At 33.8% G+C, this 21,789-nt stretch overlaps 1 protein-coding gene across 1 annotated transcript; it reads right to left on the reverse strand.

Moving 5' to 3' along the window:
* Positions 1-7,763: 7,763 nt before the first annotated feature.
* LOC139888035 (uncharacterized) lies at positions 7,764-9,428 on the reverse strand. Its single transcript, XM_071871070.1, has 2 exons — positions 9,407-9,428; positions 7,764-8,671 (listed from the first exon to the last, which is right to left on the reverse strand). Exons 1-2 carry the CDS (start codon positions 9,426-9,428, stop codon positions 7,764-7,766), a joined length of 930 nt encoding a protein of 309 aa, XP_071727171.1.
* Between the last annotated feature and the right edge of the window lie 12,361 nt (positions 9,429-21,789).

Below are 21,789 nucleotides of genomic sequence, written 5' to 3' on the forward strand. Positions count from 1 at the left end.
GATACGATAAGAGGATAAACACCCCTTAATCCAAAATCTCCATTGTTGCCCAAAATTCATCTGTCGTAGAACATCGTCTAAAAACCTTAATCAACACTATCAAAGGCCCGTTCGAAATCGACTTTAAAAAGAAACATTCTATTATGGCTCTTCTTACAAGCATGGATCACTTCATTCACAATAAGAATCCCATCCAGAATTTACCGACCCTTAATGAAGGCCAATTGGCAAGGCCCGATAACTTTGGAGATGACCAGCTTTAACCGGATTGCGAGAAGAGCAGCTACTATTTTATACAGACAGCCTAACAGGCTTATGAGCCGAAAATCTCTAAAGTCTAGTGGATCTTGGACATTGGGAATAAGAGAAATAAAAGTGCAGTAGCATCCCCTTGAGAAGGTACCAATTTGAGAAAATTTAATGACATATTTATACACCTTAGCCTCCAGTAATTCTCAATATCGTTTAATGAAATTGAAGTTAAAGCTGTCCAGGCCGTGGGCTTTTGAACTAGCGTAATCCCATACCACTTTTTTGATCTCTTCATTGCCAAAATCAGCCTCCAATAGTTGGTTATCCTCATCAGATAGTTTGCGGAAGTTTGAACTTGAAAAAGAAGGCCGACATGTTTGATCTGCTTTGAAGCGCTCCGAGAAATAAACATGAGCGACCCTCTTTATTTGATCCGCATCAGTAATCCATGAGCCATATATATTGATCCCTTTGATAGTATTACGGTTTTGTCTCGCCTTAACCGTAGTGTGAAAAAACCGAGAATTTTCATCTCCTTCTATTGTCCATCGAATCCTGCTTTTTTGTTTAAGCATGGATCGATGATGATTTTCCAATGACTGCAAAGATTGCAGATCCTATTCATGCGCCAGAGTATCCTCCTTCGAAGGAGTACTGATCTCGTCTAGGGACTCCCAATTATCTATTTTAAGCTGTAATTCCTTGATCCGAAAGTCAATATTACCAAAGGCAGAAGCCACCCATGATTTTAACGACTGTTTTAGACTCTTGAGTTTACCTTTAAAAACCAAAGCCGCCCTATCATGATTCACAATTAGAGCCCAACAATTTTCTACAATGGGCTCAAATTCATCATGATCCATCCGTACAATAATTTTGTTGATGCATATTTGTATGGCCGTCGCTGGGCGAATAACGTATATTATTCTATTGTACACCTAGTTGATGTATACATATGAAACTGGTCAGTTACAGGAGCATATGTAACTGTTGGACCATAATGTTTAAGAGGCCCATTCGTATGAGTGAGGCCCATTAGGGGTTGTCTAGTTTGCCTATAAATACCAGTTTATGTTTTCATTAGAGTTAAGAGAGTTAACCCTAATTGGGAGAGCCGTTTGGCGATACTGTGCATAGGGGAGATTATGCTCGATCTCCCCTGGCCACCGACGTTTCTCTGTTTAATTATTAATGTAAGTGTAACGTTTATTCAATAATAGTGATTTACTTTGAATTCATCGTGTTTATCTCTTCCGTCTTTGATCTTGCTCGTATAATGTTGTTTATGATCCTTAATCGGACTAACAAAGTGGTATCAGAGCTGGAACAACCGAGCTCATGATTGGATCAAGATGAAAAAATTGATTTTTTGTGTGTTCTTCAAGTTTTTGCCCTAAAATCACAAAAAACGAATTCGTGTGTTAATTCTTGAAATTTTTTTGTGCAAAAAGTTCTTTAAGATCATACAAACACTCGCCAATTTACAGATCATGTTTTCGTTTCATAATCATTGAGAAATCGGAGATTTTGTGTTCAAAAAATTGAAACTGATTTTGATCGATTCCTCAATTTTGGGTGTTTGTTTGCAAAATCTGAGAACGGTTTAACGTTTAGCGGGTCCTAATAGTGCTTCCTACATAATTTGGTGGGTTATTATCAAGTTTTGAATAATTGATTTCATACGGTTCAGCAAAGGAACAAAGAGCATGTGTTTCAGAATTATTCGTGAAGAACAGCTATTTTTCGGTAATTATTTCAGAGAAGATGTAACGACCCTGGATTTTCCAACGTTTATTTATTAATAATTGTTATTATTAATACTTGTGATTTAACGAATGTATGTTATTACATTTACTTGTTACCGCGATTAACTGTTGAATGCCCGAAACGTCTTTGTGACACACGAACATTACACGAATAATATTTTTAGATATTATTTACATTCATGATTAAGTTTTATTAATCATTTTAATTAACTAAGGTTGTTAGTTAATTACTTGGGCTTTTGTTGGATTAATTTGTTAATTAATGGAACTTGGGCTTTTATTAGTGATTAATGGACTTTAGAAGCCCACCCTACATCTTTAATGGACTTACTAGCCCAACTCTTCCATGTAAGTATTACTTAAGGTTAAACTAGATGAAGTAAGTAGTAAGGAATCTAGTTACAACTCCTTCCCATGCAAACACCCCAGAATAACCATCTTTTTAGACATTTACATGCAAGTGACTAGTGTGTAATCTCCTTCCCCCCTTCCCTTCCAAAACCGTCGGCATTCAACATCTAGGAGGGAGCATTTTTTTATTTTTTTTTGATACATATACTCTTGCATTTCAATTCCTTCTCACACACATACATACAACACATCTTTTCTCTCAATATTTTCTCTCAAGCTAGTAAGTAACAAGCTTAAATTTCCTTCTTTTTCTTTGTAAAAACCGTAGCCATATCCATCATCATCATTGTTCTTATTTTGTTACTTGATTTAATTTCTTGTTGTGGTTTGTTGATTATTATTCAAGATCAAGTTTCCTAGCTTGAATCTTCATAAATCTTGGTTACTTTCCATCTCTTTTGTTGATGAAGAACCAAAAACAAGAACTCAAACTTTTTAGTTTGTAGTTCTACTCTTAAGTGTTTTCAAGACTAAAAGTTCATAAGTTTATAATCTTCTTTGTGTTTATGTATTGTGGACTTGAATTCTTAAGATCTAAACTTTAGTTTAAATCTTCTCAAGTATGAAGCAAATAAGAACATAATACTTGTAGATCTAGTTTATTTCTTCATTTTTAATTACTTTAAATTTGTGTTTGATGTTCATGGTCAAGTATTACTAGTTAACACTTGATCTCATACTTCTTGAAACAAAAGTTAACTTTAAGATTTCAAGAACATGGAAGTATAACTTTCTAATTATAACTTCAAATACTTATGAAAGATCTAAGTTCTATAGCTTATGGTCTACTTATTTTGTTATTAACAAAAGCTTGTAAGCTTACATACACTTTACAAGATGAAAATCTAAGTTTTGTAGCTTATGGTTTCATTAAAGTAAAGATTCAAGTATTAATACTTAGGATTTAACTTAATAACTATAGATCTAGACTTTGAGTCTTGGATCTTCAAGATCTAACTAAGAACTATGTTCTACATCTTAAGATCTTGATTAGTTAGTTTACTTTCAAGTTTGTAGTTCAATATTACTTTTATATTTCATGTATGTGTTAAATCTAAGACTTTGATGTAACTTTGGTTCATCAAAACACTTGAAACACTTAATTGAGTTGTGCTACTTATCTTAGACTTACACTTGGGTTATTATGGTCAAAACTTGGTAAAGATGATGTAAACACATCAACGAGTTGTACACTTGAAGCTATATGCATCAACGATGAGAACCGTGATAAGCATCGAGTACCAAGAACCACCGGAACCTACTATTTTACTGTTTCTGTTTCTGGACCGTACAACCTGGGCTACTGTAAAGATGATTTTCGGATATCTCTATTCGAGTAGATAACTTTTCATTTAGGACTCGTCTTAATCCGAGTTACGGTTTAGGATTTATGGCCCTTCGATCGTCACTATGTCCTTTTAACGTTGTGCTGAAAATTCTGACCTACTTGCACTTAGACCGTCGTCACGGTCAAACGAAGACGAGTTTGCTTCTGGGATTTTTACCACAACTAAAAGACTCATATATGGAGCCATGGCCACTGGTCTCACCTTATTTCAGTAGGTATAAAGGCCGTGGTGACTGATCGAACTCATCCTTTGTTTTAAACTCTTTTCATGAACAAAACATACTTTACACCTTTTGTTTGATGATGAATGATGATGACCTTTAAGACCTAATTTACATACATTTAAACCTTTTGGGACGATTTACTGACTTAGTACTATTTGACTTAGGTTGAGGACTTTTCGGACCTACACACTTGCTTATTTCCCGAGTCATACTTTACCGCTACTTTATCATTGTGAGTTATAGCATTCCCTTTTTACTTTAACTATCTTGGGAACTGAGAATACATGCGCATTTTACGTTTTACATACTAGGAACGAGTACTTAAACTTATATATGTGTGGGTTATACAACGGTATAAACATTTCCTTTAGCTCGGTAACGTTTAGTCATTGGTTTTTGAACCGGTGAACGCGAATCTTAGATATGGATCCATAGGATTTGACATCCCCACTCGGGCTAGTCGCGCTAGCATTTAACGAGTGTTTAATACTTCGTATACATACGCACTTGCCAAGTGTACTTTCAGGGGGTATAAACGTTAAGTTAGTTACCAAGTGCCCACGGTAAACATATACTTTATCATACTGTTTTGAAACGCTCTTTGTAGCACTGAAATCTCGTGGCCTACCTTACATACTGTTATACTTAAACTATAGCTCACCAACCTTTGTGTTGACGTTTTTAAGCATGTTTTTCTCAGGTGCTTAAGGTTGCTTCCGCTGTGTACTAGTCTTGCTGTAGACACCCGCTGCTTTATAGATGTCACTGCATGAACGTTATCTTGCATTCATAAACTTAAATACTTTTGAACAATGATCTGTAACGACCTAAGGGTCACGCACTATTATATTTGCTTCTGTTCATTGAAGCATAAATTGGTTGTAAAACATTTGACGTTAGTTATGACGTCACCTTTTATCTTGAATGCAAACTTGTTTTGAAAACGCATATAGTGTTTGACCTTGTAATGATCCTGTTGTTGATGATTCGTACACGATGGTTTTGTACAGGGCATCACAGAAGAAGGGTGGTTTTCGTAATTAATTTCTTACAAGGTTCATACAGTTGTCATTCTTGGAGACTAATTGGAGTACTTTATTGATATGTTTGGGATCGTTAATTGTGGGATGGAAGCCTCTATTATATGCCAATAATGTTTGAGTCATGAGGACGATATGCAGCTATTAGAGAGGGGGAAGTTTTACAGTTGATGATACTGAGTTTATTGGTTTGTATGAAGACTAGAACATCAGGAATTTGATCGAGTTCAGTCACAGGGGGAATCTTGTTATATTGGTACTATGGGTAACACATACGAGTGAAGTTTGAAGAAACTACAGGATGACAGGATGACTATTAGCATTTCGACTTCAATGAGCGGAAACATTGATGTTCGAAGTTTGGTTTTTCAAGTATTCTGGAAGACTTTTGATGGAGCTTGTGATTCATAAGATTATGGTACTACTATAGAGATAGACTGAAGATTGCAAGATGTGTTTACAATAATTCGCCAGCAACGTCCAAGGGGGAATTTGTTGATGCATATTTGTATGGCCGTCGCTGGGCGAATAACATTTATTATTCTATTGTACACCTAGTTGATGTATACACATGAAACTGGTCAGTTACAGGAGCATATGTAACTGTTGGACCATAATGTTCAAGAGGCCCATTCGTATGAGTGAGGCCCATTAGGGTTTGTCTAGTTTTCCTATAAATACCACTTTATGTGTTCATTAGGGTTAAGAGAGTTAACCCTAATTGGGAGAGCCGTTTGGCGATACTGTGCATAGGGGAGATTATGCTCGATCTCCCCTGGCCACCGACGTTTCTCTGTTTAATTATTAATGTAAGTGTAACGTTTATTCAATAATAGTGATTTACTTTGAATTCATCGTGTTTATCTCTTCCGTTTTTAATCTTGCTCGTATAATGTTGTTTATGATCCTTAATCGGACCAACACTAACAGATTATAATTAAAACTCAAGAAGATTGGGCAATATATACTACAAACATATACATATACATGTCAACGTATGTATGTATGTAACATACATAAAGATATACATAAGCTTATTAAATAAATTCATGCTACAGCAATCTGTATAACCAGTAAAAAATGACCCCTTCCATTTCGTTATCCAACTCGCCCATGAATTCCACCTTTAATCATAAAGCATACAAAGAAATAATAGGGATAACCAACCTCAAGTGCTTTGTAGACAGTGTCAACCTCTGTAGCATAATTTATTTTATGTGAAGCCAAAATTTACTCAAATAGACCAACACAAGTCTGCCCAGTTATTTTGAACGCAGGCAAAGCAAAACTTCTATGAATATTGTAGTTTAAAACATGATTAAGGCGTTGATATTCCTAGTTAGAAAAATACTACTACGTATACGCTTGGAGTGCTATTCTGGAAGCTTATGTCTAAAGAGCTGCCTAGGAAGCCCAAAAACTATACCTGTTTCATCATCAACGGGGAATGAATACATAAAAAGCCATTATGTATTGATAAAGTCCAATGCAGTTTGGTTTTTAAACAAAGGCTTGAACAAATGTTGTTAGCACGTTACGATCTTGTGTTTTAATCACGTGCGTAAAGTTGATCAAGAACGGGTTTTCCACCAACCCTGCTCAACATTGCATCACCCGAATATTAATTGTGTTAATACTAGTAGGTTTTGAAGCCCATTGAGTTTCATGACTATCTAAAAGAGCATTATAATTTGGTTATGGTTAAAGAATATGTACCTGACACGTGTACTAAGAAAGTTGCTAACCATCATTGTTTATATAAATAATATAATATACGCACGAAACCGGATTTAAAAAAAAAAATAGAAATAATACATTTAAATGTTGCAAAAATAGAAATGTTGAAATTTTTTTTACAAAAATAGTAGAACCGGAGTTTGGAACTCCAGTTTGTCACTTTTTGCCCGAAATCGGAGTTTGAAACTCCGGTCTGCGTACCGATGGTTTGTTTTCAATGATCAAAATTGCAGAAATCTGAGGAGAGAGAATGCAAACCGGAGTTCCAAACTCCGGTTTCGGGTAAAAAGTGACAAACCGGAGTTCCCAACTCCGGGTTTACTATTTTTGTAAAACAAATTTTAACATTTCTATTTTTGTAACAGTTAAATGTATTATTACTATTTCGAAAAAAAAAATCGTATGAACCTTGACTTGTATGCATGTAACCCATGTTGTAAATAAACTAAGGATACTTACACTTATTAAGTTGCTCATTTTTGTACATGTACTTGTGGTTACACTTATCATTGTGACTACTCATTATCATTGTGACTACTCATTTGGAAGAAACTTTAGTTGAGAAAAAGTAGTTAATGAATTAAAATTCTAGTACCTTCTATTCTTCACTCTTCACACTACAAAATTATAATATCTATTCCTTTGCTAACTTTGGATCGGAAGGAAAGTATGTGGCGGCATCACAATCTGAGCGTTGGTGCGGTAAGTATAACAACACTTCCATCCTCAAAACTCACACTTACTGACATGCCATCACGAGAATAAGTAACATATGTAATTTTTTGTTTGGAAAGGCAGTAGGATTATATATATCAACAAGATAGTTACAAATACAACACAATGCACATCAGTTGCACAACTAAGACAAGATACATCTCACATCTAATACAAAGCACACCTAGAGAACTAGATACTGTCTCAATAACTTCTACAGTATATGGAATTCGAATGTTGACAAGAAGGCAACAAGCAGAATTGATCCCACCTAGATGAAAGTTTGAGGGTTGTGGAGCCAATTATGCCAATCGATTATCTTGTTCTTGCACCTCTTCGCGATCCACTCGAAACTTTTTACTTGAATTTCATTGATTGCCATTGGTACGTTCCAACTTTTATTTGAAAAAACCTTTTGGTTTCGATTCTTCCAAATTAAATAAGAACATGTCCAAACAACCGCTTGCCAAATAGATTTCCCCACAAAAGAGTTTGTTTGCCCCGAATCAAGAAAGAGATCCCCGATGTTAACGAAAGGAACCCCTCCCCGACCCCACCAATCGAATACTTTGCACCAAACCTCGGAAGCATGCCTACACGAAATTAGAGAATGGTTAACCGATTCAATGTCGTCATCACAAAGTGGACAACGGACCGAGTGAAGATCGACCCCTCTTTTGTCAAGTTCCACCAAAACCGGAAGACGTAATTTTCTTGCTCTCCACACAAATACCTCCACTTTTTTTGGCACAAGTTTGTTGCGTAGTGTCTCACAATATAAATCAATTGAAGGTAAAAGTCTTGAGTTAATCAAATCCGTAAGAACCTTTGTTGTGAAAGTTCCATTGCTACTCGGTGTCCACCTCCATGAGTCTTTCTTTTCCGGATTTAGTACCGCACCAAATAACATTTCGGATAAGCCTTGTAACTCTCCCGTCGCCCGCCCGGATGGTTCTCTTGCCCAAGACCAATTACCCACGCCTTTTGACCCGTCCCAAATAACACGATCTTTGACCGACGCATTGATGTCGGTTTCTAATCTCGAAAGCCTTTTGAATTTGAGTTTTAGCGCCTCGTTTCCATTCCAAGTGTCGTTCCAAAAAGAAGTTGAGCCACCATCACCTAATTCTTTGACAAAAGAGTTTCGAAAGGAAAGACCAATTTCATCAATGTTAAAACCTGTAATGACCCGGAAATTTCCGACCAAATTTAAACCTTAATCTTTATATGTTTCCGACACGATAAGTAAAAATCTGTAATGTTGAGTCTAGAAAGTTAAAAATCTATATTCGGATAATCATTGACCTTTGACTATACCCGACGATTCACGAATGACTGTTGTAACTAGATATATATTTATATATAAATATAAGTTCATATAATAAATTGAGATAACAAAATACAATTTAATCAATTGAAATATGTATGTAAGCTCATTGTTATAAAATAATATTATGATATTAATATTTTAATGTTATTATTATTATTATTATTATTATTTTTATTAACAGTAAATTATTATTTATAAGATTTACGGTATTAATGTATTAATAATTTATAATTTACTAACTATTAAAATTTTTTTTTTAACAACAATTGAATAAAACACAATTAGGTACACATCTATATCACATTTACAGCCTTTTCTTCTATACATGATTCTCATGTCTCTAACTTTGTAAAAGCAGCGAATTCAATCACTAAACATCCAAAAATTTTGTTAGATATCAACATTTGGAAATTGTACGAATTTAATTAAAGAATAATATATATTTTAATCACACTTTGTTATTTGAGTCCGTGATTTAATTGAGATCGTGAATTACTGTTGTGATTGAAGAATAATTCTATTGCCTAGCCAATCTATATCTTAATTAAATATACATATATACTTATGTACAAACACACACTTACACAAACCCACTTGCCTATCCATTTAGTCTATTTCTGTTTCTCTAGTCATCTGAACCCACCTTCTTAATTTATGATCATTTACAAACCATCACCTTCTTGATCAACCGATCCTTCCTCCTTCGATTTACCTTGCTGTATCTGCTTCTAATTGTGTTTCTCTCCCATATATATACATACAACACATGATTATGAACAACAAATAACTTCGCTACTACAATTACATCATCAAACTCTGAGTTAAAACCGAACCCGTTATTACTCTATTTACTTCTATTCGATCAAGATCACTAAACCATCATCATTAAAACACCATCACAACCCTCGATCACTAAACTGCTGCATATCTTCTGTTTTGAAACCGAACCCAGAAGCCAAACCATCACTGCTGCTATTCGAACACATGATACAGGTGAGGTTTGATCACCAGAAACTGCTACTGTAAATGGCGTTTCTATTGGGTCAAACCACCATCATCTTCATCGAAACATAAAATCATAGTAAACTGTAGCTTCTTTTTCTTGTTGCTTGTTGTCGAACACCATTAACAAATTACTGCTATTTGCCTTCGGTTTCTTTTTTTCTGTTTTTGATCTGATACAATCCGATCACCACCATCATCAAGCATAACCGTAACATGCTACTTGATTTATGCTTTGCTACTGTTGACATCATCGATTGATGCTGCTATATTTGCGTTCCTTTTGACAGATCAAACAACCCTACTATCTTGCATATCTTTGCTCAGCTACTAATTCTATTTCAGTTCGACCATCACAAACCCACTTATTTTATTCTGTCGCTGCAACTGTGCTACTTCTGTTTCTGCAACAACGACGAGAGTGATGATGCCATTGATTATGATGATGATGTTAGATGAAAAAGATGATGATAATTGATGTATGATGATGAAGAGAAAGGGATATAATAAGGTCCCTTCTTGATGGTCCCAGATCCAAAAGAAAACTGTCGTGATATTTTTTTTATTGACAAACGGATCCACTTGCTTATTGATTGATTGATAGGATGATGATTTGGGTTTTAAACTAAGAAGAAAAACAAACAGAAAACAATTCGGGTTAAATATGTTTAAGTGACGAATTAAAATAGGAAATATGAAATGGAACAGTGGTTGGTGTTGTTGTGTGTTGAACAGGAGGTCAAGGGTTTGAAACCGGGTGTGTGTATATATATATATTTTTTTATAAAAGAAGTCTTAAGAGTTGGGTCAGTTGGGCTTCAAATATGGATAGTTGGGCCATGTTCTTTGTTCCATTTTCTATTGGACTAGGATGATTCAAAGACGTTTGGGCCTAGCTGCTGTGGGCTTGTAACAAACTAAGTTCATGTAATGAAATCGAAGTAATGAAATCGATGAGGATGGATAGGTTTAGAAGAAGGAAACAGAAAAATTGACTTATAAGATAGTAGATTCGTGTGATTTCAGAAAAACCAACACAGACAAGTGGGTTAGGAGTAGTTTGTGTGATTTCAAGAGGTCTCGGGTTCGATCCTTGCTAGGTGCAACTATTTTTTTTAAAGGACTTCTAAGGTAGTTGTTAATATTAAAATTATTGTTGTTATTATTATTATTATTATTATTATCATTATTATTATTATTATTATTATTATTATTAATATTATGATTGTTATTGTTATATCAAAATAAAAGATTATTACGACTATAATGAAAACAATAAAAGTTAATATTAATTTCATTAATATTAATACTAGTATTATTTTATTAGAACTATTATTATTAAAAGTAAAAGTATTATTAATATTATCATTATTATTGCTACCAGTACTATCTATATTAATTATAATTATAAAAATAAAAGTTTTAATGATGTTATAAAAAATTATAAGCATAAAAATGAAGATTATATATAAATATATATTTATTACATATAATAATAAAATGAAAATATATATAATTGAAATTTTTACTTTATATATATGTTCGATTACAATTACGTGTGTTAATGACTATACAAATGATATAGGTTCGTGAATCCGAAGCCAACCCTACATTTGTTCAATGATGTTATATGTATTTTTACTACAAAATACATTAGGTGAGTATATAGTCCCTTTTAAACTCTAAATATTTTTGGGCTGAGAATACATGCGCTGTTTTTATAAATGATTTACATTATGGACACAAGTGATCAAAAATAAAATCTACGTTGAGTTGTACCATGGCATATTTCTTTATACTTGGTAGCTAATATTTACGTGAGGAGCGTAAACGCGAATCCTGTTGATAGATCTATCGGGCCTGACAACCCCAACCGGGCTGGACGACCAGTTTTAAACGGTTGCACAGTACTTCATTTCGTTACTACACTTGGTACGGTGTAGGGTTTATTTAAGAATATGCTGCTGTGATTTAAATGTTAAGTATGGTTACCAAGTGCTCAACGACTTTTCCATACACTTGCGAGTGTATTATGTATAACATGAAATCTTGTGGTCCATAGTTATAACGTTGCTAGCATCAAACCTATATATCTCACCAACTTTATGTTGACTTTTTAAAGCATGTTATTCTCAGGTACGCACTAAGTCTTCCGCTGTGCATTTGCTCATGTTAAGGACATTATTTGGAGTCGATCATCGCAATGGGACCAAATGTTGATGACTTCGTCCAGGAGGATTAGGACGGGTCCTCACAGGTGGTATCAGAGCGGTGGTCTTAGTGAATCAGGCCTTGTATTAGTGTGTCTGACTGGTAGTGGTTAGGATACATTAGTGAGTCTGGACTTCGACCGTGTCTGCATGTCAAAAAATTTTGCTTATCATTTCTAGTCGGAAACCATCTGCTTATCATCCTTAGGAAATTTCCTGCTTATCATTCTTAAGTCTAGACACGTCTTACTGCATTTAGTGCATCGATAGTGTATAGACAAAACTCATATCTTAGCATATCTGTTACTGTAGAGTTGCTTGACACATGTCGTAAATTCCTCCGTAGTCTACGGAATCTTTTGTACTATATATATATATATATATATATATATATATATATATATATATATATATATATATATATATATATATATATATATATATATATATATATATATATATATATATAGGTATTCTATGAAGTTAGAATATCATCCTATATTCGAAAATCGTTTCACCTCAAAGATCCTTTTCATCCACCGAATTGCCCTCTTGGCAATAAACCTGAAGCACTTACCGGCGAACCTATTCGAAACACCATTTTCTCGCTCATTTCTAGAGTATCTCGTCACGATTATATAATATCCCATATAACAAATCTTGTTCATTCGCTCGCTCCAACCGTCAATCACCCCGGCATAATAGAAGAAGTTAACCAACTACGCGCTCGTGTGACGGTTTTGGAAAATATGGTGCGAAGGTTTCAAACACCAGCAGCAGCACCAACAGCATAATCCGTACCACCATCATCAACGCTGACAGTACCCTTATCACCCCAAACTCAACCGCGTCATAAACCTCAACATTACAATCTGTACCTCGAATATCAACCTTACATGCCTCAATACTATCATCTGCACTTCGAGTATGATCTTCGTTCTACATATCGTTCTACATCGATTATCTCCGCTTTATGTATCGTTCTACCTCATTCATTTTCTCTCGTCATGGTGAATATGTAATTTCTAAAGTTTTAGAGATTATGTAATCTAGTATTAACGATAAATCAAATGAGTTTAATATCTTATTGACTCATTAGATCCATGATTACATCCGAAGAAAATATATGCAAGTATATTTTCAAAAAGATTGTAATTAAAAATTCCTTCGTACAAACTATTAATGATGAAAAATATTTTAACGGGTAGGTAATACCTGAGAAATATTTAGATTTCACATTAATAAGTTACACGGTACATTCTTCGAATCTGATCCAACGGTCATTTACTATTCTACCTACAACCACCAATATACAAATTCGTTCACCGAAGAATAACCATTTCCGTTCAAATTTCATATTTGGATTTTGACCTATCATGATCCAACAAGTGGCATAATGAAGAAAACATTGGATATAATAAAATTTGTTAGAAACAAACGGATTAACTAATTGAAATATTGTTAAGATTCCACGCTAACTGTTCCTAGCTAACTATTCCCAGCTAACTGATTAACATTTAATTTATCGCAATTTACATTCTCGCAATTTTATTTATTGTTATTTAATTTCCGCACTTTACATACCGTCGGGACACATGTACAACAATACGTCGGATTAATTCTGAGACAACACGTTGTGCAATGGGTCATGATATATATTTATTTAATTTACGCACTTTAAATAACGGGACACGTATACAAGGTTTCAACTTATCATATTGACCCATCTATATATATATATTTCGGAACGACCATAGACACTCTATAGTTGGCTATACACGATTGAGGTGGATTCCAAAATATATATATACTTTGAGTTGTGATCAATACTGAGACCGGTACACAGGTCACGATACGTATTATTTAATTCGAATATTATATATTAAATTATATATGAATTATTGAACAATTGAACTATTGGACTATCGGACTATTGGACTGCTAACTTTGGATAATTAAAATGAATTAAAATATTGTTTATAACATATGAAACTAAACAATTCTTCAAGTTTGCCACTTGATTTCATTCTAAACCTCATTTGTACCTCGACAATTATAATTCGCGTTCAAACCTTTCATGATTCTTGAAAACACCTCGATCGGGAGAATGAACCAACCGCACTTCATCTACGGAAGAAAATATTTACGCATTTGAAGAACTCTCGAACCCAAATTCATAGTTGAACACATACCCGTGTTGAATCCATTACCCTTTATTAGCAAAAACAACCTTACAATTCCTTTTCAAGAAGCTAATTTTGCTACAGCTCCAACAAGCCAACTTCGATTTTTCGTTCGAATCAATCTTATTATAACTTTGATATATACGATCAGCTTTTCTCATCGTTACTGGAGAACCTTTTATATTCCACCATATTACCATCAGTGTTTAATCATCTAAAAACACAATTCTCCTGAAACCACCTTGGTTTGATAACCGATAACCCAGATCTGTTAACTTTGAAAATGCTGACGAAGCGGCATATTGTAGATAGTCTTAATGGCCAAAAATTGATGACAAAGAAGGAAGTGTTAGAAACACTCAATAGGAAATTTAGCACCGAAAAGTGGATTATGCGAAACTATGAAGGAATCCGTGAACAAATCACAAAGAATAAGTTTGACTTCAAAGAATCTAAATGATTCAGTGCCTGCTGAAATCCTTAGTGCGTACCTTGCCCTTTACTCTAAAACCTTTGCGGATAATATTCTTCATCATCATCATTATCTTAAACATTCTAAGATATCATCATATCCATCATTATAAATATCCTCGATATTTCTAAAGATATTTTCATAACTATTCTTATCGGAAATCATTTATCTTCTCGCGTTATCTGTATCACATCATAAAAGAAACTGTGTTAGTTTCTAAATTCTGAAACCTCCGAGATCAAAATATGAATGTTTTGAAGTAGTGTTGGGAACTGATACATGAATTAGTATAATATAATGAAATTTGATCAACTTCATTATATTACAGTAAGTCATGTTGAGTTTCTAATGGAATGTGATGATTCACAGTACCATCATCATATGCCATGTTACACGACTCTTACATTCTATTCAAATTCTAAAAATATCAAGAAAACATTTCTTGATAATTCGGCCTGTTCCAAGATAATCTGGTAATTTGACAAATCAAAATCGTGTCATTACCATTTCCTTCTAAGAGCATTAGCTATGTTCATACTGAATTTCATACCTACGAATTCCGGACCATTACTCGCTTGACTCGAAGTCGGGAAGAGAAAACGAAAGCATAAAGCTTCGAACAATGATGAAGAATATAAAGCCCGATAATAACTCCGAAATTATAAACTGTGTATATCAATACGTATTGCAACGTAAAGACACGGGAGAATTAAAAACATTATAATTCCAAGGAAATGATAGAAGTGAATAGATTCTTCTGGCGGTAGATGAAAGAGAAGAATGAAAGATATGGAAGTTAGAAGTATAACAAAAATTAGAACGGGATGGAGAATTTTAGAAAATACTTTGAGGTATGAATTGAAGGAGAAAGAGTAGAAGATGTGAGTTGGAAAAATAAGGAAACGAAGGAGTGGATTTATAGTGAAGTATCCGACAAAGAAATCGAAACAGATTGCCGCATTAAATCAAAGAAGATCCTGATCGCCGAAGAACCAAATCTTATTACGTAAGATTTTCCTTAAATCCCTTGAATTCCGGAAATTCACCATGACTACGTCAAAAGTTAAATCTCTATCTCGATCTTTTGTGATAGCTCCACTCATACGCTTCAAATAATCGAATTGTTTTATCTATATCTCTCAATAATGATAAAACTCCATTATCAACTCATATACGTCATGAAAACATTACTATTGTTATCCATGACGACCTCTATCAAATTTCGGGGACGAAATTTCTTTAACGGGTAGGTACTGTAATGACCCGGAAATTTCCGACCAAATTTAAACCTTAATCTTTATATGTTTCCGACACGATAAGTAAAAATCTGTAATGTTGAGTCTAGAAAGTTAAAAATCTATATTCGGATAATCATTGACCTTTGACTATACCCGACGATTCACAAATGACTGTTGTAACTAGATATATATTTATATATAAATATAAGTTCATATAATAAATTGAGATAACAAAATACAATTTAATCAATTGAAATATGTATGTAAGCTCATTGTTATAAAATAATATTATGATATTAATATTTTAATGTTATTATTATTATTATTATTATTATTATTTTTATTAACAGTAAATTATTATTTATAAGATTTACGGTATTAATGTATTAATATATTTATAATTTACTAACTATTAAAAAATTTTTTTTAACAACAATTGAATAAAGCACAATTAGGTACACATCTATATCACATTTACAGCCTTTTCTTCTATACATGATTCTCATGTCTCTAACTTTGTAAAAGCAGCGAATTCAATCACTAAACATCCAAAAATTTTATTAGATATCAACATTTGGAAATTGTACGAATTTAATTAAAGAATAATATATATTTTAATCACACTTTGTTATTTGAGTCCGTGATTTAATTGAGATCGTGAATTACTGTTGTGATTGAAGAATAATTCTATTGCCTAGCCAATCTATATCTTAATTAAATATACATATATACTTATGTACAAACACACACTTACACAAACCCACTTGCCTATCCATTTAGTCTATTTCTGTTTCTCTAGTCATCTTAACCCACCTTCTTAATTTATGATCATTTACAAACCATCACCTTCTTGATCAACCGATCCTTCCTCCTTCGATTTACCTTGCTGTATCTGCTTCTAATTGTGTTTCTCTCCCATATATATACATACAACACATGATTATGAACAACAAATAACTTCGCTACTACAATTACATCATCAAACTCTGAGTTAAAACCGAACCCGTTATTACTCTATTTACTTCTATTCGATCAAGATCACTAAACCATCATCATTAAAACACCATCACAACCCTCGATCACTAAACTGCTGCATATCTTCTGTTTTGAAACCGAACCCAGAAGCCAAACCATCACTGCTGCTATTCGAACACATGATACAGGTGAGGTTTGATCACCAGAAACTGCTACTGTAAATGGCGTTTCTATTGGGTCAAACCACCATCATCTTCATCGAAACATAAAATCATAGTAAACTGTAGCTTCTTTTTCTTGTTGCTTGTTGTCGAACACCATTAACAAATTACTGCTATTTGCCTTCGGTTTCTTTTTTTTCTATTTTTGATCTGATACAATCCGATCACCACCATCATCAAGCATAACCGTAACATGCTACTTGATTTATGCTTTGCTACGGTTGCCATCATCGATTGCTGCTGCTATATTTGCGTTCCTGTTGACAGATCAAACAACCCTACTATCTTGCATATCTTTGCTCAGCTACTAATTCTATTTCAGTTCGACCATCACAAACCCACTTATTTTATTCTGTCGCTGCAACTGTGCTACTTCTGTTTCTGCAACAACGACGAGAGTGATGATGCCATTGATTATGATGATGATGTTAGATGAAAAAGATGATGATAATTGATGTATGATGATGAAGAGAAAGGGATATGATAAGGTCCCTTCTTGATGGTCCCAGATCCAAAAGAAAACTGTCGTGATATTTTTTTTTATTGACAAACGGATCCACTTGCTTAATGATTGATTGATAGGATGATGATTTGGGTTTTAAACTAAGAAGAAAAACAAACAGAAAACAATTCGGGTTAAATATGTTTAAGTGACGAATTAAAATAGGAAATATGAAATGGAACAGTGGTTGGTGTTGTTGTGTGTTGAACAGGAGGTCAAGGGTTCGAAACCGGGTGTGTGTATATATATATATTTTTTTATAAAAGAAGTCTTAAGAGTTGGGTCAGTTGGGCTTCAAATATGGATAGTTGGGCCATGTTCTTTGTTCCATTTTCTATTGGACTAGGATGATTCAAAGACGTTTGGGCCTAGCTGCTGTGGGCTTGTAACAAACTAAGTTCATGTAATGAAATCGAAGTAATGAAATCGATGAGGATGGATAGGTTTAGAAGAAGGAAACAGAAAAATTGACTTATAAGATAGTAGATTCGTGTGATTTCAGAAAAACCAACACAGACAAGTGGGTTAGGAGTAGTTTGTGTGATTTCAAGAGGTCTCGGGTTCGATCCTTGCTAGGTGCAACTATTTTTTTTAAAGGACTTCTAAGGTAGTTGTTATTATTATTATTATTATCATTATTATTATTATTATTATTATTATTATTATTATTATGATTGTTATTGTTATAACAAAATAAAAGATTATTACGACTATAATGAAAACAATAAAAGTTAATATTAATTTCATTAATATTAATACTAGTATTATTTTATTAGAACTATTATTATTAAAAGTAAAAGTATTATTAATATTATCATTATTATTGCTACCAGTACTATCTATATTAATTATAATTATAAAAATAAAAGTTTTAATGATGTTATAAAAATTATAAGCATAAAAATGAAGATTATATATAAATATATATTTATTACATATAATAATAAAATGAAAATATATATAATGAAAATTTTTACTTTATATATATGTTCGATTACAATTACGTGTGTTAATGACTATACAAATGATATAGGTTCGTGAATCCGAGGCCAACCCTACATTTGTTCAATGATGTTATATGTATTTTTACTACAAAATACATTAGGTGAGTATATAGTCCCTTTTAAACTCTAAATATTTTTGGGCTGAGAATACATGCGCTGTTTTTATAAATGATTTACATTATGGACACAAGTGATCAAAAATAAAATCTACGTTGAGTTGTACCATGGCATATTTCTTTATACTTGGTAGCTAATATTTACGTGAGGAGCGTAAACGCGAATCTTGTTGATAGATCTATCGGGCCTGACAACCCCAACCGTGCTGGACGACCAGTTTTAAACGGTTGCACAGTACTTCGTTTCGTTACTACACTTGGTACGGTGTAGGGTTTATTTAAGAATATGCTGCTGTGATTTAAATGTTAAGTATGGTTACCAAGTGCTCAACGACTTTTCCATACACTTGCGAGTGTATTATGTATAACATGAAATCTTGTGGTCCATAGTTATAACGTTGCTAGCATCAAACCTATATATCTCACCAACTTTATGTTGACTTTTTAAAGCATGTTATTCTCAGGTACGCACTAAGTCTTCCGCTGTGCATTTGCTCATGTTAAGGACATTATTTGGAGTCGATCATCGCAATGGGACCAAATGTTGATGACTTCGTCCAGGAGGATTAGGACGGGTCCTCACAAAACCGGTTTTAATAATGTCATTCCATACCGATTTGTAAGGACCAATATGTAATGCATCATCATCAACCAAGAGACCGCCCAATGTTCCGTAAATACTCGAAATGACCTTGACCCACAAGGAGTTGGTTTCGGTTTTAAACCTCCATCACCACTTGACAATCAAAGCCATGTTTTTACTTTTTAAAGACCCCAAATTTAACCCGCCATCCCCATAAGGTAAAAGTGTTTCATCCCATTTGACCCAAGAAATCTTTTTATTCCCCCCGACCCGCCCCAAAAAAAAAACGCCTTACACACTCGAGTTTCTTAATCACACATGGCGGGGCATGAAAGAGCGAGAAGTAGTACAACAGGAGACTATTCAACACCGATTTTACAAGAGTCAAACGCCCACCAAATGACACCAATTTTACAAGAGTAACATATGTAATTAGACCACTTGTTTCTGGAGGGGCCGATTGTTCAATAGATGAATAAATAAGTAATCACAAGAATGATATCCAAAAGTGTCCTAAAAGATGAATAGTTTACCAACAATACTGACATGCTCTAGGCATTCAAGTTTAGGTGTTTCACAATTTTCGTGTAAGTTTCGTGCTATGTGAGCAGATGTTATCCAACCATTGTTAAATTGTACACGGTATCCACTACAAGAGGAGCAACACGTCTAGGTGGACTTTTCAACTGTTTAGGTTTGCTTCTCCTATCCTTCTATGCTCCAAATACAAAACAGAGTGAAGATTGATATATTACTTTGAGATACAAATCTCCAAAGAATAAGGTTCGTGCTATCTTATATATTATTTTATAGTTTACATGGTGAATGAAATAACTCCAAAAATATATATTTAAAGTTATACATGGATGTTACCTGATGCACATCTTCCATAGATACAAATAGTCACATTTAGTAGTACATAAAGATCATACGTTCAAAGAGCTGGCCTGATGTAAGCAGGTTTGTTCAAAAATTCACTAAGTAATATAGTCTCCAAGAACACGATTTCACCATGATTGATTAAGATCGCGTTACTATTAACATTCGTAGATCATTTCTTTGAACCACAAACTTCCAACACAATAGGTACCATCTGGGGTAAAATAGTTAGAGTTAGTAAAGTTATTGAAAATAGTTGAATAAACTTCCAACACAATTGGTACCATCTAGGATAATCGGAGTGCACTCTTTCTCAGTCAAAAACCTGTCTCTAACAAACGATCTAAACACATTGATATTGACAATCATTTTCTACACGAGCCGGTTCTATCTGGGAAGTTACACACCAAGTTTGTTCCAACGACGTTACAACTTGCTGATATCTTCACCAAAAGTTTTCTTCGTCCACTGTTTGAAGCCTTTCGTTCCAAACTTCTTGTTGGTCCTCCACCTCTTCGCTTAAGGGGGTATTGGCGATATACTTCATAAGAAAGAAACGTAAAATACTTGGAGAACAAGTTGGTTTAGAATAGTCTAGATATACTTTCCTTATTGTATGTACTTGTGTATAACTCTTATTCTTTGTAAGCATTATAAATAGATGAATGAGTAACCCCACAATGGGGGTCAAGTCCGGCATATATAATGCATTCATACCCAGTTGGTCGACTGTGTTTGCAGTTTAACTATTGATTAATTAAATATTAAAGCACACACATAACAATTCAATAGTCACAATATAAAATGTTATTACATGACCGAATGTATTCAAATGACAAACTTAGAACTAGGGATTACATGCACCAACACCTGATACCATTATAAGAGATCAAATGTTCAACCTCATTGGCAAAACTCGGAAGCATAGTGATTGTAGTCATGATATCATTATAAGAGGTTAAATGTTCAAACATCACTGACATCATAGAAAGAAAAAGAAAAAAAAAGGTCGGAAAGCGTCTTTGTTAGTCCGGGCATCCGAGTAGAAATACATCCCTCTGATCACCGGGTAGTCTAGACTTTTAAATTCTTATACAAATATATATGTATATGTATATTTTATAATTGTAAGATTGAGTATTGTCAATTGTCTCCCCACCTTTTGCACAAGATCTATGTCTTTAAACTAATAGGATTCATTAGTATATTTAGTTTACATATGTGACTCAACCAGCCCAATTCAATCGAATGTGGGTTATGTACCAAATCCAGCCAGCCCCATATTTGATATTAGTCCAGTACACCCCACCGCAACAATAGAAAATAGATAAATAAAGTAGATAAAATACTTGTTTGAAAAATGCAAATTGAATTGACCTCTCTTACTAGACACTAAAAATTTGATGTTTCACTGTCACATAGAAAGGGCTAAGAAAATGGTAACTTTTTTTTTTTTTTTACCACACAGTAATTTCTTGAATCCGTCATGGAGTTAAGACCTATTCGAGTTTGAATTTATACCTCTAAGTATTTAATATGTTTGTGATAATTTTTTTATAACGGCAACGCACATCCAATCACA

Source organism: Rutidosis leptorrhynchoides, chromosome 2 (assembly GCF_046630445.1).
Source record: "Rutidosis leptorrhynchoides isolate AG116_Rl617_1_P2 chromosome 2, CSIRO_AGI_Rlap_v1, whole genome shotgun sequence".
Taxonomy (NCBI): domain Eukaryota; kingdom Viridiplantae; phylum Streptophyta; class Magnoliopsida; order Asterales; family Asteraceae; genus Rutidosis; species Rutidosis leptorrhynchoides.

Coding starts and splice junctions, on each gene's coding strand:
- LOC139888035 (XM_071871070.1), bottom strand. CDS start 9,428: ATGGATAGGCAAGTGGGTTTGT. Junction 8,672..9,406: donor GGATAGGCAAGTGGGTTTGT/GTAAGTGTGTGT, acceptor GGGTCATTACAG/GTTTTAACATTGATGAAATT.